Source organism: Aythya marila (assembly GCF_965140915.1).
Source record: "Aythya marila genome assembly, chromosome: 1".
NCBI lineage: Eukaryota > Metazoa > Chordata > Aves > Anseriformes > Anatidae > Aythya > Aythya marila.
In genome coordinates this window covers 203,028,191-203,046,191 of record NC_139042.1, presented here as the reverse complement: position 1 = coordinate 203,046,191, position 18,001 = coordinate 203,028,191, and the positions used below count along the sequence as shown (strand labels likewise).

Sequence of the window (18,001 nt, the reverse complement as noted above, 5' to 3'; positions counted from 1 at the left end):
GGTCTCAGGGCCCCGAAATGGGAAGATTACCTGGGAATTTGACAACTCCAAAATGAGGGAGTTCTTTTTTTAGATCGGAGTGGAAAGTTAACGTTACGTAAAACTGCCTCCTGAAGCCAATTCCTGTGCTAAACTTGTTTTCATAGTTGGCTGGTGTTTTATTTTTTCATTTCTCCCAAGTGTCCAAGAAAAATCCTGCTTAGCTAAAAGACATCAATTCAGTTTAAATCAGGGTATCCAACCCTTTGAGGCCAGTACTGATGTGTGCGCACACAGTTCTTGTTTAAATTGAGGCTGCTGCTTACTGGCTCTTTGTTTGCTTCTCCACTCTCCCAGCTTTCTATGCAGAGGATGCTTATCTCGTAAACTGCTGAAAACCTAATTGCTGAGCACCTTTTTTTTAAAAAAATAATTTAGATGGAAAAGCAATATCCTGCAGAATTTCTGTGTATTTCTGTATAGCACCTATATGCTATTCATGCAACCCAACTTGGGGGGAAAGGATCTATTCTGATCGAGTTAACTTCTAGTTAAGCCTAATCATTTTTTATTTTTTTTAAAGCAGAGTTCAATGCAAAGCACTTCTCATTTTCCTTCACAATCAGAGCATCGTTTTTGCTTTGTTAAAGGACACAAGTTGCATCCCTTAGATACGCAGCTTGGGCAAACCTTACAAAACAATTAGCGCGTCTTTCACATGGGCTAAACTTGATTGAATAATTACTCAAATAATGGTCAGTAATGGAATACATAGGGTTATCTCTTGGCTAATCCTCAGGTAATGGAGTTGGTGTATCTCTGATTTTTCTCATAGCGGTTCCCAGCGAGCAGAAGACTGAGGCAAAAGTGATTATGGGAAGTGGAGGGAGTCACTGGAGGCCAGCAAGGAAAAGGAGGCCTTATCTTAAGCAATTAATCAAGAAAACTCCTATTGTGGGACAATTATTCAAAGTTAATTCTAAAATAGCTTCAGAGCCTGAGGTCCTGGTTTTGTGTGCGTGTTTTGGTTTTGTTTTGTTTACTTTTAAGAATTTCGCCAAGGTCATTGGGAGCGCTGGGGCAGAGTTTGCACCAAAACGAAGGCTGCTGCACGCTGAAGAGTGGGTTAAGCCTCACCCAACGTTGGCTTTTGGTGGTTGTCAAAACTGTATTTTATTTTTTTATTTAAAAATCCAAAGTTTCTAAAATTAGACAATCTTCTGAAACTTGTGTAATGTTTCAGACATCCGTAAAAGCATCATTTCTTGCATCCAAAAGGAGCATATCACAAATCATTTCTCCTTCATGTAATCATCACCCCAGTTCTCCTGGGGTACATACAAGACTGATATCTTTGAATCTCCCCTCAATTCTTTTTCTCTGGTTTATGCACTGCTTTTTGCTTAGCTCAGTCGTCTTGCAAAGGCTTGCAGCAACTGCAGGATTGCAGGGCTGTTTTGTGACTGCACCGGTGGCTTTGCAAAAGGCTTCTGTCTTTCAAGTTGTCCCCCAAGCAGCTCTCGTTCTGTAGGAGCGCCCAGTAGCCTGCCTTGCTCAGTTTTAAGCCTCTGAGCTCCCTTGGAAGTGAGATTTATTTGAAGATGTTGCTGTGATCCATGAGGTCCTGCAGAAAGAAGCAATAGATTTGAGCAGCCGTCCCTGAAAAATTATAAGGTCACCGTAAAAAAACACGGGTTTTAAATTGGATGTGGTTTAAATTCTCCTGCAGCCTCCTGAACGGGGCTGCGTGCCGAAATGGGAAGCTGCCTGCAGAATTACGACTCGGAACCGTCACCCCATGCTCTCCTGGCACGTTTTTTTCCAGCCCTGCTGACAGCAGCATCTTGAACCTGACTTCAGCGCAGGGCTGCCCCGATGGGTCCATGCTCACACAGCCTGATGGGTTCTCCATCTTCCGACGGGCACCTTTGGCAGGGCAGGGTTGCAGAGGGAGGGGGACAGGCGTGTTCCCGTACAGAACCAAGCAGAGAGGCTGAGAGACAAAGAGAGTCACTAATTGGATTTGTAGCTGTAAGGAAAAAAACTCTTAAAGTAAACATTTTCCTCTCTTTAAGTCTTTCCTTGGCTCCTTTCGTGAAGACCGCCTGAAAGTATCCGTTTCGGGGGTGAACCCTTCCCAGCAAATTTAATTTTGAGGCTTGTCAAGCTTTATTAAAGCCTTATCATCAGTGATTTCCTTCTCTGCTAGATCAAGAAGATTGGATTTGTTATGGGATTCGTATTGTAGCTCGGAATTCTTCCCAGCAAATGGGGGGGGGGAAACGTTTGTGCCGAGACGCACGCTACCAGCACGCAGCGCCAAGGTCCCGCGTTGTGCCTTGTCAGCACAAACCCACGGAGATTTTGGAGGCTGCTCAGCCAAAATCCTAAGCTGGAAGCACGTATGTATTTCTGAGTTAGCATTTGCTTGAATAAACATGTTGCTCTGGATGACAAAAGTTTCCCTAACTGCTGCTGGTGTCCTTAATGAAGTTTTATACCCAGTTCCCAGCACCATGAACATCTGGTAAACACTTCTACGTGTGGCATGTGTACATATATTAAGAGAGAGGATGAACACATGCCTTCTTCTGACTTTGCAGATGTCGTAACTCTGTTAGCCTTAGTGGGAATTTCCAGTTCCTGGTAGGATGGTTTGGTTTTATTTTTTTTTAAATTTCAGTGATGTATTTTCATCTGTGCCCCTGTGGATAGATATTGAAGATCAGGGTTTTGTCCAACAGTGTAGTGGACTTCTTCCCGTTTATTCTAGAGCACAGCATCTGGTTGACATCTTTATTTAGCTCAATTCATATATTGAAAATAAACTTCTCCCTCTCCCCCAGTCTTTCTCATCTTCTATAAAATATTCTTGATTAGCTTGGGAATGCTCCGTTTCCCTTTCTTATCCAATGAAAACAATCAAATGTAAGGAAGAGTTTCTATATACATGCTCAGATTTTTTTTTTCCAGTGCCCAGAAGTAACCAAAGCACCTTAAAAAATACCATTGTGGTTCTCACCCTGAGCAGCTCACCATTTGGCTTTGAACGTGCCCTTGCAATTGCAAGTAAGGCACAATAGGAAAAGGAGCAGAAGGACAATTAATGGCCAAATGAGTTGAAGTGAAAAGTTATTTGAAGGGGATTTAAACCTTCTTCACCTTTTTTACAATGGCAAAGTTGTGGTTTTGCCCTGCCTAATGGGAGTGGTGGTGGTCTTTGACTAGGGTTGAGCCAAAGCTTCCCTCTGGTCAAGCATTTTTGCAGAATCTCCATCATGTGAGCAAGTATAGAGCACGTTAATATTCAAACTAGTCGAAATTTACTTTTTGAGGACATAAAGCAAGTCATGGGAGGATGCCCTTAGTTACAGCTGATGGCAAGCTGAAGCTGGTGGAGGTGCTCTCTTGGTGGGGACTTCGTGCCACCCTTAGCATGCTGATGGCCACGTCCTCAGGGTTGGGATTTTGAGCTGAGCTGACCTGTCAATAGGAAAACACCTTTTTCCTATTCCTGTTCCTTCCATGCTGCTGCTTACACCTCGGACATCTTCCCTACACTGGTCAATATTGTGCCTTTACATATGGTCCTACAGGTAGCCCAGAGTAATAAATCCCTACAGTGTGCCTTTGCTGGGAGGTACAAATAGTTGCTTCGTAAAATATTTGTAAAAGTCTTTTTTTTTTTTTTAGCATGGGAATTTATTAAAGGTAGAACCGTATATTTTCTTACACAGAACAGCAATATAGAGAAGGAAAAGCACTGTAAAAACCTTCAAAATGTTTATGTAGGTTCAGTGTATTTGTTTTCGCTGAGATCTGTGATACTTGAAAAGCTGGTTTGGAAAGCTCAGCCAGAAAGATTAGATATGTGGGTGCAAAGTGAAAAGACTGACCGTCTGCTTCCCTTTTGTCACGAAAAAAATACGTATAAACCCCTCATATTACATCTGAGAGTTGGCAGATACAGATAATGCTGCGTGGATTTGGAGTCTTTAGATCACAAATTTGATCTTTGCAGGGGGAGCGGTGCAGAGTCTTGGTTGTAACAGAAATCCTGCCCAGAAATACTCACGGGGAGATTATGAAAATGCTATAGGTACCGACGCTGGCTACAAAGATCTACTTGTGCATATGTCTTTAAAGGGGGGAAAAACTCCTTAATACACAGTATTACCATAGCTAGGCCCTATTATACTATTGTAATCATAGCCGAAGCAAGAACGGTGATTAACGATGGCAATTTATTGTATCTGACGAGTGGAGAAAATAGGAGATGTTGTCGTTATCATAAATCATATCATAAATAACCAAAGAGAAGCACTCAGAAAGCTTGTGTGGTGTCAGCAGCAAGGCCTTTCAGGCACGTTAGCCCAGGATGTAGCCATAGAAACCCCAAAGTCATATTGTTATCTTAGTCTTGCTGCAGTTATGTGATACAACAGTATTAACATATAGATTAGGCCATTTATAATACTAGGTGTCATTTCAGGTTGGCTTGCTTATATAGCATTTTAGTTTTTTATTGTGCCGAATGTTAGGGAAACGCTGCATTTTTCCAGGTCAGTATATAGCCATTTATAACAGATCAGCTTCACACCTCTGTCAGTCTTGCTAATGTACTGTGTTATTGATTGGTTGTACTGTGTGGATTGTCATTGCCTAATTACCTCGTCTTTGCTAATAATTTCATTTTTTGGAAGTCAAATGTTCCTTTGCAGAGAAAATCTCCACTCCTGCACGCATGCGCCCGGGAAAGTTCCCCACCCTGGTAAGGACCGGACATCCATGATGATAAAAAACATGCTAAAAAAGCACGCAGATTTGTCCAGATTTTGTCACGGGGAGGTTTTCTCCCCCCATCCACGCTGGGATCTCGTAGCACCCTCCCTCCTGCAGCTGTCAGGGGAGAGGCTCCGTCGCAGGTGAGGCAAAGCAGCACCAAGGTGACCACAAAAAGCCTGCCCCACCGCCGCGCCACGTTCTCACACGTGGTCTCGCTCAATGGCTTCCTAAAGATGCTTCTGTGGTTGTTTTTGCTTTACATCCAGAGGCTTCACAACAGCTTCGTCCACGTTAGCATAACGTTGCCATGCACATGCATTTATTTGTATACGGGATCTACACAAACCGCTGATCCACTAGTAAGAAGTCAAAGAAAAAATAAAGTCTCCCTCTTTGCATGTAGACAGGAGTTTGCTTGCTGTGTGCAGCCCAAATGCGGGACTGATATTTTGTCGGGTCAGAGAGAGAGACCGTGAGCTGATAACAATCTGCCAACTGTGTTTTTCTGTCTTCAGCAGGAAGTTGGGTGTGTCGTTTTAAGAATCCTGGGTAGTTTGGCTTGATAAACATTGCATACTCTAAATGTAAAGTATTATAATGAGGACCTCCGCTAGTAAGTATTAAAAAGTGCTTTTTTTCTCTTGGCATCCAGTATCCCAGAGCAGCACTGGAAGCTAAAGTTGCACATCTTACCCTTCCTTCAGCCAAGATCTGATGCCGCCAAGGGATGCTCCACTCCTCAATCCTCTTCTTTCCCACACCCTTGAGCCCGAGACGGGTTTTTTACTTTGCCAACTGGACAGAAAATATATTTTCTCTCTTTAATTCCCCCCCAGATATATTTCCATCTGAGTTAGACGGTTAAGTCAGTTCACTATGGAGGAGGGTGATGATAGAAGAAGGGAGGTGTAGGACTTCTCTCCAGACTTCCCTAGCCCAAAAGTTTGCATGTTAACATCACAGACCAGATTGATCATTTGAGTTCAAACCAACAGATCATCTTTCTTATTTCAGCCTGGATTAGTTCCCCATTTTTTTGCCTACATGCTTGATCCAGGACAAAAGAGGGGATGGGATTGTACCTTTTTAAAGCAATCCTGTGATGTAGAGCTATGGCTTTAGTAGCCATGGTTTGTTTCTGGTGAATTCTGGATTTCTTATTCTCATATTGGTGTCTAAACTTGAATTTCTTCAATGATTTCATACCAAAAAATGCCTAAGGAAGAGTGTGAAGCAGTTGTTCAGCAGAGAGGAGAGGTAACTGCTTTGTGAGGTCTGGAAATTCACCTGTCCTGAGCCAGGTTATGGCTATCATCTGGATTTCAAGATCTCATCATTAGGGACGGAGGGGAGTTTTGTTAACCACGTGTAGCTTTTGGACAGGTTGAAAACTGCTTTTGGAGTTATTCATTGAGAACTGCTTTTGGAGTTATTCATGAAAGTATACATCAAGCCTGTCAGTCCTGTTGAACACCTCCCAGCCAGGTTCATGTTGGTTGTTGAAGAAGCCACCAGGCCACTTGGTCCAAAAATCTCAAATACGACTCACGAGTCTGGATGCTTAACTTCAGGCACCTCTGACATCCTCTTTACCATCTTTCAGTTGTGTCGGCAAAGTCACCAACCACACCTGAAAGCTCTGAGTTTTATTTTTCAAATACATTTGTGGTTTCTCTGTTTTAGAACATAACCGAGAATGAACTGGAATGAACTCAATGGCAATTTCAGTGGTCAAACTGGAGACACGTGGAAAAAGAGCTCCTGCTGTGGTGCAATATTACCAGCACTCTTCCCAGGCAAAGACTTGATTGGAAAATGCCCAGGGTTGGTAATAGGTTGGTTGATCTCCTTTATAGGGCACAAGAGAAATGTGTCAGTGCATCACCTGTTTGGTGAACAAGTCACATCAGTGATTAGTTGTCTTCATGTGACGGAGAAGTTCTGTATATAAATCCAGCATTTTAGACTCAAAATGCATTGCAGGTATCGTAGTGTGTTCATTTTGCATTAGGGTATCAGGATATTGGTCTGTAGGGTATCAGGATTGAATTTTGTTGCTCTTGCATCAATTTCCTTTACAGACTACAAGCACGCTTTCTGTTTGTTTTGGGGAAAAGACATTGTTACTACAAGGTAAAGAGATGCACCCTATCGTGGCATAAGAAAAAGTCCTTTCACTGTTAGCAGAAGTCAAAAGCCTCTACTTATTAGGATATGGTAGGGATATTAAGCTCTTGATTTAGTGCCTTACAATTTCCCAAAAGATATTTTTAGCTTAATCTCATGCTTTACCTAGACAATAGGAAAATTATTTTGGTCTGAAGTAAAAGGAAAGTTTGAAGTCTGAAGGAAAGTATATGGTATTTTTTCATTGGAAAGTTACATATAATGGGGTGGGAAGGATCACTTTCTTGTATTTGGGAATCTGAGCTGGATTATGTATAAAATCTTCAGCTTGACATCCGTGCTTGGAAAGAGGGATGAATTTAAGATTTCAGTATAGGCATTGCCACATTGTGCCCTTTCCTGTGTCCAAAGTTTCCTTAAAAAACAAATTCCATATCGAGGCAGAAGGATTCAGGGACCTGATATAAGCAGAACTGTGTGAGAAGGAAATTCCCCAACTGATACTGGATGAGACCTACTGGCTGGTCTATATTTGGCGCTTCTACATTCCTCTAGAAAACAAAAAGTTCAAGTTCTGTTAAAAATAAAGGTTATGTAAGGGATGTAATTGTTGAAAATAAGCATGTGTGGATTGTATGGAAGTAACAGCTCATCCAGAGATGCATCCAGCGGGTTAGCTCAGATAGCTGATAATATTCGTCTGGCATAGTAAAGTTATTATCAAATACAAAATGCTGAAACCTCATTTTTCTATAACAGTAAGAGTTGGCTTCCACAGAAACTTTTCCTGCCAGAGTTTTGTGCATTTTCTATGTTAGTCGTTGCATTGAAGCTCAGAGGTTGCTGTTAGCAATATTTCGTTGTGCTTTCTTCAGCAAGTGGCGTCCAGGTGAGGCCAGCAGGTCTGCCCACATCATCCTGTGCTCAGAGGTACTGCATCCTTCATTGGTCTCCAGGTCTTAGCGGGATGCTTTTCTCCTGCCACCACCTTGTAACCTAGGGAAATACTAATCCAATTTCCAGAAGAGAGGCTGGAGCTTTGCTTAAATGAAATACCAGCTGACAGATCATGTTCTTTAGGACTTTCTCTAATTGTAAGTGCTTGGACTGCTGTCTCTAAAGGTATCGAGAAAAGGTCTGGTAATGACCAAGATGATGACAATTTTAATTTTCTGTATATTTTATGATATATATATGTGTGTCATAGTTTTTCTGGCTTGAAGAATACCTGTACATAGGTGCCTTTCTCTTCAATCAGAAGAGTTTTGCAGATTTTTCCCTGCTTTTCCTTTCATCTGACCTGTTGCTGAAAGAGGAGCGAGCCTCCTGTAATGGGGCAGCCGGGGAAGAACCACTGTGTGCTATGGGTGATTGCGTTACTTCTTCTGCCATAATCACAGAACTTCTGTTCCTGTGTCAGATGTAGGGACAAATAGTCCCTAGATCGTCATGAACTTGGAAGTTCATTACCAAAGTGTTGAGTATTGCTGTCCTGAAACCAAGCCATGGCCAAATTAAGGAGGTGTATATTCAATAAGCCTTTGGTTTTGGAATCCCTGCTGCTACAGGAACACGGTGTACAAAGAAGGAAATTTTGTGCTGCTTTAGTGGTTTTTCGTTAAAAAGGTGCAGGAGTTTCGGTTTCTTGCCTGATCTGTTCAGCTTTAAAAGCTTTTCCAGGATTTAAAGTGGTGACAGATCCCCGCTGCTTGCATTTCAGATTCTAATGTTCTCCATCCTGCTATCCCGAGGAGCTACATATTTATCAAATTCAGCTTTTACAACAGCTCTGCAAGGTGAAATTATCATCACTTGTCAGATGGGGAGGCGGCAGCACGCGGTGTGACCTGCCCGAGCTCGTGCTGCAGACCTGCACCCGGAGAGGGACGGACTCCTTGCTCCCTTTCCGTGCACCTGAACTTCAAAATCATCCTTTTGTGGAAGTTCCGTCCTGCATATTGCCTCTGATACACTCCGGAACAAAATGCTGTCTTAATAACCACTCTTCTCGTGCCTGTCAGCTTGTTTTATTTCAGCAGCAGCAAATCCATGTTTGGGGCCAAGCTCGCCCCTCCTGGATCGTGGTGCCTCCTTTGAACCCAGGCTCTGCATATGGGGACAGCCGACGTAATAAACAACTGCTCTGTAAAGCTTTAGGAACGTGAGCATTAATATTGATCCGGCACTGCTTTCTCTAACAACAACAAAAAAATATATATGTATCCGTTATCTTGAGAAACCTTCCAAACAGCTCCAGTCTCCTTTCATTACAGGAGAGAGTTATTAGGGCAGATGGCCGAGGTGATATCCGTTTGACCTAGAGATGCTAACTCAAGAGGAGGATCATTAATAAGGTGGTCGGAGATAGGGAGAGATCGCCGTAAAGAGGGTTAAGAAGCAATCCGGTGCACAAAGGCTTGCACAGCAAGAAGTGCCCGGTACCGAATGAGATGGGCAAAGGTGACAAAGTGGCCGCACGATTTTAAATACTCATCACCGAGTCAAGCAGATTACCTTTAAAGGCTGATGGTTTTTGCCATGCTCAGTTCCTGCTCCATCATGAATCCTCCTGGAGAAAAAAAAAAAAGGGCCCAGAGCTCTTATATTTAAGACAGAGATTGCACTTTCTCTAATTAAAAAGGGAAAAAAAAAAAAAAGGCGCTTTATTGTTTTTTTGCCATGGCCACAGCTGCAATGGCTCAGGTTTGAAAGCTGCTGTCTGGCAGAAAACCAGTCCTCGCCGAGGATCAGACCGTGGCCTTGTTCCAAGAGAAATTTGGGTTTCATTTGACCAAGATAGGATTCCAGATTGTCATCTGAGCATGTCTGAAAAGTGGTGAATGTGTGTCAGTAGTTAAGTGCTCGTGAACTTCCTTAGTCCCTGGATTGTTCAGGACTGACCCAGGCAATTTTTTCCAGATGTCTGGGGGAATCCAAGTCCTTAGCAAAGGGCTGGTAATGCTTCTGCTTCCTTGCTAAGTTGTCTTTGTGGCTTGCAGGAATGCGCATGAAAGCTCGGAGCCAAGACACCCCGATTTCTGCTCTCACCTCTCCAAACTGCACTTTAACCTCTTCTGCCCTTCCCTGGCATCTCCGCACGAGATCATAGAAACTTCTCGGGTCTGGTGCTAGCTTTACTTGGCCTTATAAAAAAAATAAGCATCGCCCTTTTTTGTTGTACAAAGCTCCAGTTCCTGTTCTCCGAACCTCCTCCAAAATTGTTTTTTCGCTTTTGATCCGGCAGCTGCTCGTTTTCGGCAATCCTGAGTAGGTAAAACATGAGAAGTACCTTGGGATGGGAGGGAGTTACAAAAATATGAAATATTGCAGTGCACTTCGGTGAGCCACAGTGTAACCGGGGGGCTGCTTAAGCAGGCACCATGCAGAAATCTTTAGAAAAAATCTTGAAATTATTCTAGTAATATTTTTCTAGTTTGTTTTTTTTTACTATTGCAGTAGCTTTTCATCCAGTTTAGTCACTATGATACACTACTTTTTATCCTCGTGGTTTTTACATTAAAATATGTTATGTTTCCATCTCTAACGTGTGGATGTGCAAGCCCTGTCTTTCCTGATGTCTGAATTTGGCTACGCTTTTTGTCTTGTGGCCAAGGCGGAAGACTTCGTTAAATCCCAGCTTTACCGTATGGTGTTTGTTTTAAATTTTATCGCTCTTTAAAATTGAAAATGAAAACAAACTCTTCGCAGCAAACTAAGTACTGAATGGGGTTGGGAGGGAATTGCTCGGTAGCAACCGATGCTGGATGACATCTGATGAATGCTAATTCTTCATCCCCAAAACAATTTTGAGCAGATGAAGGGAGCTGATTTCTGCAACAGCTTAAACAGAGATTGAAATGACTTCCATGATCTGGCAGCAAATTTTTTCCCACAGAGCAGGTGCAGGCTCGGTCCACAGTGATTTCTCAGTTATACTCTAACTTTGCTGTTTCAGAAATGTAATGTCAGTGCCCAGCCAGGCAAAACCTAACTCCCTAACATTTCTGTTTTTCACGGAAGGCTAAGACTTTATCCTCAGGCAAAGTCTCCTCTCTGGGCTGGCTGCTGTAAATCCTCTGGGCCCTGGCAAAAGCCAGAGTTGCTAGCTCATTTTACTTAATTTGTGATGCTGGCAAGATTTGTGCTGCAGCCCAGGGCTCTTAACTCAACTCTACTAAATCAGAGCATTGACACATTACAGTAGAGAAACCTCAGCACGGAAAACCTGAAAATAAATGCCTCCCAAAGAGAGATTTCAGAAAGATGCTGTCTTACGAAGCTCCAAACAGGGTTAGTGTTACGAGTTGCTCAGTGTTTACTTCACTAAAACCACCTGCTCATTAAGAAGCTGGGCTTTATCCGCTAGCATAATATGTTTTTTGCAGGGATGGAACCGGCGTGGATGTAATGACGCAATTACAACCAGTGGAAATGTGGCAGCATAAAACTCCGGTGTGGACGTTCTTATTCCAGACCAAAAATCCTTTTTCCTGCTTAGATAATTCCATTTCAGAAGTGAGGAAGTGTAGCCAAAAGGATAAAGTGCTTGACTGTGGTTCAAGAGATCAGAGTTTCTCTTATTCTCAAACCTGCACTGGCTTTTCTGAGAGATCTCAAGTGAATTTTCTCCTTTCTCTGCACCGTAATGTCACACATGTAAGACTGAAGATGGTCATAGAAGTAGGAAAAAAACAAATAATTGCAATTAAAAAATGAAAAAAAAAACAACAGAGCAACCACACAGGTGATGTCCACACTGGCTTGAAACAGTGGGTGCCTGATGTTCATACTGGGCATGTTTGGGGGTTTGTGTTATTTTCAAAAAATGGCTTTTTTGGTCTCATAGCCTGACTGCCCACTTGTGGCTTGAGCTTAGGTGTGTTCCTCTGGCATTATATCTTTCATTTTGGTTTCTATAAAGCAAGAATCCAGCTTATGCACTCCAGGATTACTCCATGGTGTAAACAGAGTGACACGGGATGATAGGAGATGGCTTCCAAAGGCACGCTCCTGAACCAACACGCGATGCAGAGGTGTTTCCATATAATCGTAACAGATAATGTCCGCATACAGCAAGCTCTTGAGATAGAATCAGAAAAAGAACCTGGCAGGTTGAACGGGGCTCAGTCCTCTGCTTTAACCTTCAGGCTGCGCCGCTTCAAGAAAAACAAATCAGGTTTAGGAAGACAGTTTCCTAGTAGTTAATCCACCGTCAAAATGCTGTGATATATAAGCAAGACAGCTAATTCCAGTGAATTTTACTTTGATGTATACTTTGCAGTCCACTTTGTTACAGCAAAAACCACTTCAGCCTCTCTTCCTTTGTTTAAAATGAATGAAGCAGGTTCATGTAATCCAAACTGATGCAGTAAGAATTAATCAGGGCATTTTTATACATGACTGGTGCTTCAGACCTGCTGTGAAAGGTCTGTCACCATGGGTGAGGTATGCTCTCGTGTCCTGTGCTCATGGGTTTGGTGTTAGATTTGAGGTAAGGAAACCTGCCAGTTGTGATGGTGGCTGTTGCTGAGAAGAAGCACCTTGTTTTCCTTCCACGTAGACCAGCAGGAGCCTGTTGGATGTCCAGTTCTCTCTTTTGGGCTGAAATTCCTGGGAACTTGTGATGCTTTTTTGTTTCTGTAAAACACATTTTGAATTATCCTAATGCTTTTTGTAAATGTTCTTTGTTACAGAAGAGGAAGAGGAACAGGTGCCTACCGATGGAGGGACATCTGCAGAGGCCATGCAGGTGCCACTGGAAGAAGAGGGAGATATGGAAGAGGACGAGGCAATTAATGATGAAAATTACTTGAGCAAGAGACCGTTAGAAAGTCCTGAAGCTGAAGAATTCCCACCTGTGAAACGGCCCAAACTATCTGTTTCTAAAGGTGATGCTCTGGATGGAGCTTTGGAGCCACGTGAGCCTCTTAGCTCAATAAATACCCAAAAAGTACCACCAATGCTTTCTCCAGTTCATGTTCAGGACAGTACGGACTTAGCCCCTCCTTCACCAGAACCACCAATGTTGGCTCCTATTGCAAAACCGCAAGCGCCCAAAACTATAGAGGCAAAGCCATTTGCACCCAAAACAAAATCCAAAACAAGTTCTCCAGGGCAAAAGACAAAATCACCTAAAACTACTCCCTCACCAGTGGTTGCTGGAAGCCCCATACGTTCACCAAAAACTGGATCCAAAGAGAAAAAGTCACCAGGTCGCGCCAAGAGCCCAAAAAGCCCCAAAAGTCCAAAAGCTCCTGCTCATGTTCCCCCACCACCTGTTAAGCCTGAGACACCAAGCAGAACCCCTGTGGCTGCATTAAGTGACAAGATAGGAAAGGAAAACATTCAAGTAAAACAAGCGCAGACAACACCTGAGCCTGTCACCAAGCCAAATATTGAAAACCAGACTAAGAAATTACCAGTAATGGACAAGACTATTGATGATTCAATAGATGCTGTGATTGCTCGTGCGTGTGCAGAACGAGAACCTGATCCCTTTGAGTTTTCCTCTGGTTCTGAATCTGAAGGGGAGATTTTTACCAGCCCAAAAAGACTTTCTGTTTCAGAGACTACAACTCCTAAACCTTCTGTTTCTGCCAATAATACCAGTAAGGCAGGAGCAACCCCAGTACCTCCATCAGGTGGGACTTCAAGCTCAGACATTTCATGGACAATGGATGACTCGATTGATGAGGTCATTCGAAAGGCAAACATGGGGACACCTTCTAATCCACCTACCAACTTCACTTACTTCTCTTCTCCTTCTGCTTCACCGCCAACTCCAGAGCCTCTTCTCAAAGTCTATGAGGAGAAAACCAAGTTGGCTACATCAGTAGAAGTAAAAAAGAAACTGAAAAAAGAGCTGAAGACAAAAATGAAGAAGAAAGAAAAACAAAAGGAAAAAGATAAAGAGAAAAACAAGGAGAAAAATAAGGAGAAGGAAAAGAACAAGGAGAAAGATAAAGACAAGGAAGTAAACAAGGAAGCGAAATTTCAGTGGAAGGAGCTACTCAAAGATGATGATCTTGATCCCTATAAATTCAAACTAAAGGACTTTGAGGACACGGACACAAAAGTAAAGTTGAAAGATGGCAATACCAAAAAAGAAAAAGAAAAGCATAAAGATAAAAAGAAAGAGAAGGAGAAAGGTAAAAAAGACAAGGATAAGAAAGACAAAGAGAAACTTAAAGATAAGGGTAAGGAAGATAAGATAAAGGTTCCATCAGCACCTCTTGTGTTACCTCCCAAAGAAATGTCTTTGCCCTTGTTCAGCACACCAGCTGCCATGAGGCTTCCCGGCATGTTACCTTCCTTGTCTCCAATGCTTCCTGAAAAACTGTTTGAAGACAAAGAGAAACCAAAAGAGAAGAAAAAGGACAAGAAAGAGAAGAAGAAAAAGAAAGAAAGGGAAAAAGACAAAGAAAAGGAAAAGAAGGAAAAGGAAAAGGAGAGGAAAGAGAGAGAAAAGAAAGAGAAAGAAAAAGAGAAACACAAACATGAAAAGGTGAGTTGTATAGAAGAGTTGACACGGCATATTCGTTTGAAAAGTACATGTGGATTCCTGTATTTGCTGCTGAGCATTCAGGTGATGTGTGATTACAGGTTTGATATTAAAAACAAACAAAAAACAGCTCAAAGTAAGAAGTCCTCCGAAAGTTTCAGGCATCATCCCACCTCTTTGGGAGACAAAACAAAGGAAGTTCAACTTTGTGAATTTGAAATGTGAGATTGTCTTACATTGCTTTTTGGTTTTGGTTTGGTTTTTTGTTTGTTTGTTTTACCCCAAATTTCTGGTTTTCCTCAACTCACTTTTCACTTTGAAACACACAACAAATGTATGTACTGTTCCAAGGCACAATTTTTGTTCTGTAAATTTCCACTAGTGGTGTCAGCAACGTTTCATAGAAACTTCAAATTTCGTTTCTAGAAGTCCACTGTTTCAAAGATTATAGAAATCTGTAGATTGCCAAGTGGGCATAAGTGAGGAGCAGGAGTTATTTGTCACTATGTCAGGAGAAAAAGGAAACAAGTTCACCATTTACATCACATTTCAGAACTGCTACAGAATCCTCCATTAGCCAGACCAAAGCCTTGTTGCTCTAATTTGATGGCAGTAAGGAAATTGTTTGCAAACTATGGTCTAAGTGCATACACTGAATGTTCAAATATCACCTGTAGTTTTGAATTTGAAGCTTGAGAGAGAGAAAGGGACAACTGATTTCGAAATGGGCTGAGCTCCTACTTCTGTAGCTCTTACTGATTTACATCAGCTGAAGACAGTTTCTTCTTTCCAATATCACCTAATCTTCAGAATATCTTTAATATATAAGAAATGAAACCAGCATATTTGCATGTTATCAGATTTGAAATCCCATTAGAAATGGCTCCCCTAATTCAGCATTTGCTGTACTCTTTGTCACTTCACCTTATAATGTGCATTAAATTGTTAATACAAAAAAAAAAAAAAAAAAAAAAAAAGAAAGAGATTGTCGTGGATACAGATAACCTTGGATACAGGATTTCCTAAATCTCTGTCCTTAGCATTAGGAAGCACTACTTAATTTCTGGTTTTACAAAGATTCTCTTTGCGTCCTGCTTTGAGGATGATACTCAGTTCATACAAGCTCAGACTTGGGATATTCTTCGCTTTCCATTTTTGCCACTGTGAGAGATCGTACCCTGTTGTGCTACCTGGTAGACTTGAAACAAACTGCTGAGTTCAAAATTTAGACTACTTTTTAAGTAGAAAAATGGCTTTTCAGTGCAGAATCCAGCTGATCGGGGAAACTAACATTTGTCTGCTGTGCATGAATCAGTGATTGACAGAGTGGTGCTCTAGTTGTCCATGTTAATTTAATGTCCAAGTCTGAGGCTGCAAAACACTGTTTCATGGGCTCCTCATTTGGTCTGGATGGCAGCTGTCTCCCTGCCCCTCATGCTCAAGGTGTCTTATCAGTATTTCATTGAGAATTTTGGGAGAGTTTCCTCAATAAATTAAATACTCTTATATAAAATAGAGATAAGTTGCTTGTTTTTCATACATTTGATTTTGCGTTTCTTCTTCAATTCTCTGAATCTAATTTGATGTAGAGCAATATAACAGCTACACAAACAAATACAAACTGATAAAGCTTGAGTATGGACTGAATATATATACATTAGGAAAAAGAGTTCAACAGTAAGAAAAACTTGGACAAATTAAATTGACAAAGCTGCCCATTACCTTGGCAAAAAGTCCCTGTCAAAAGATAAACTTTAAAGCTAGAATGCATGAAAGAATCCCCAGATAGAATTAAAATTTAAACTGATTCTTGATAGATAAGCTTTTTTTAAATCCACCTCTTTGCTTCAAGTCAGGATTTTAAAAATAAATTTCCCCTTTAAATCTCTTGAGCGATTTTCATTTTTTGCAAGGCCGCACTGCTGGTGTCCTGGAAAAATGGAGAGTTAGAGCTTTATCAGTTGGTGCCCTGAGGTATGTGGCAAAGAAGCTAAATCCTTGAAGATTAGCAAAAAAAATGCAGCACATGGCAATAAGGGGCTTATATGACTACTAGTATTAGTTCAGGTGAAAGAAGTATTGCTTATACATAAAACTGGACAAATCCACTGACAATGTATTTTTAGTTAGCTACAAAGGAGTCTTATATTGCTGGACTTTACCTCTTTGGTGATTTGGGAAGCTTAGTAATCCACTGTAAATGCTCTTCTGCTGGCCCCAATTCCCAGTATTACTCCCGAATGCTGCTCTTTCCTTTTAACCCCTAAAAGTACACGTTTCCTTAATTTAGCTTTTAGATCATGCAATGACTTACTTAGGCAGCGGTCGTGCTTTAGGAGCAAATGATGGAGTTACTGCTCGCGACGCATCTGCTTTGGAGGTATAAGTACAACCTGGAAGGTAGGTTTGGGGGCTGCTGAAAACTTCAGCCCCTGCTGGCCATTACAAACCATCAGACACGTTACATAAAGCAGTAAGTAGCAGCTGTTGGTGTTCTTAAACAGAAGAGTTTACTCTGTATAAGAATCAATGGTAACGTTTCTATTTTTTTGAGTATAATTACAGTTATTATGCAAGCATGTGCCTCGTCCTGTTGGGGAACTGAAGCTGGTTATACCATTTTCCGTGTAATTTACCCCACATTTTTGGACAGAAGGACTCAGAGAAGTACCAAGTACTCCACATAAATGGCTGAAAGCAGAAGTTAAAGCCTAAAGTGTTCAGTCTCAGGGCTGAACAAGAGGAGACCGGGTAGGGCTTGCAGCTCTGTGCTCTGCTCGAAGTGTTGGGGTGCTGCCCTGGGAACCCAGAGATGAGGCTGGGAGCAAGGGTGCTGCCCTGCATGTGGTGCCAAATTAAGAGCAGACAATTGAAGCAGTTACACCCCGCTTCTACGACAGAGATTACCAGGCATGCTGTAGGAATGACTGAGCAGCTCGTGAAGCAGCTGCTGACCCAGTTTCAGCTAACCTTAATACGCTGAGCTGTAAACTAAAGCAGTCGAGGAACAGCCTCACGAGCAAGGGAGCCGTCCTCACATCGGGGCCGGGCTTGCCACTGCTGTCCCAAAGTAAACAGCTCTTACTCGTGAGTGAAAATCTTGCCATCGGTGCCAAGGAGGACCAGGATATCCACAATATCGCTGTGAATGCTCCTTAATTTTTGTTCTGCTCCAACCCTGCACACAAAACCATTGGTAAAAAGATGCTTCCTCTCCTCTTGCATCAAAGGATAAGAGTGTGGATTGTTGCGGAGCCCAGTTTTCCTCTCAGAGCAGACTGTGCTGTTAGTGTTTGACATAAAGAAGTGTTTTATGTGCTTTTCTTCTGCCATATGAGCCCCTGCCACCATTTCTTAGAACAGCTTTGCGATATATAAATAATAATGCAGAGGATGTTGATACAAAGGACCAATGAGGTAGGTATCTTTGTGTGCTTGAAGCACAGGCTTCAATACCATGCCTTCATTCAGTGGATGATGCTACAATCTAAAATGCCAGGAAAGCAGCTAAAAGACTTACACGTGGAAAGCAGCAGTGAAATTGTCCCAGCCAGTGGGAGCTCCAGAGATTAAAAAAAAAAAAAGCCTCTTGCAACATTGCAGGGGCAT

At 42.0% G+C, this 18,001-nt stretch overlaps 1 protein-coding gene across 1 annotated transcript in view; it reads left to right on the top strand.

Annotated features, from left to right (window-relative positions):
• The window catches only part of TAF3 (TATA-box binding protein associated factor 3), a 114,005-nt gene that overhangs the window by 72,096 nt on the left and 23,908 nt on the right, over positions 1 to 18,001 (top strand). The window contains exon 3 of the mRNA XM_082760681.1: positions 12,585 to 14,395. Within this exon, the coding sequence (XP_082616807.1) occupies positions 12,585 to 14,395 (1,811 nt within the window). The remainder of the gene's footprint in view (positions 1 to 12,584; positions 14,396 to 18,001) is intronic.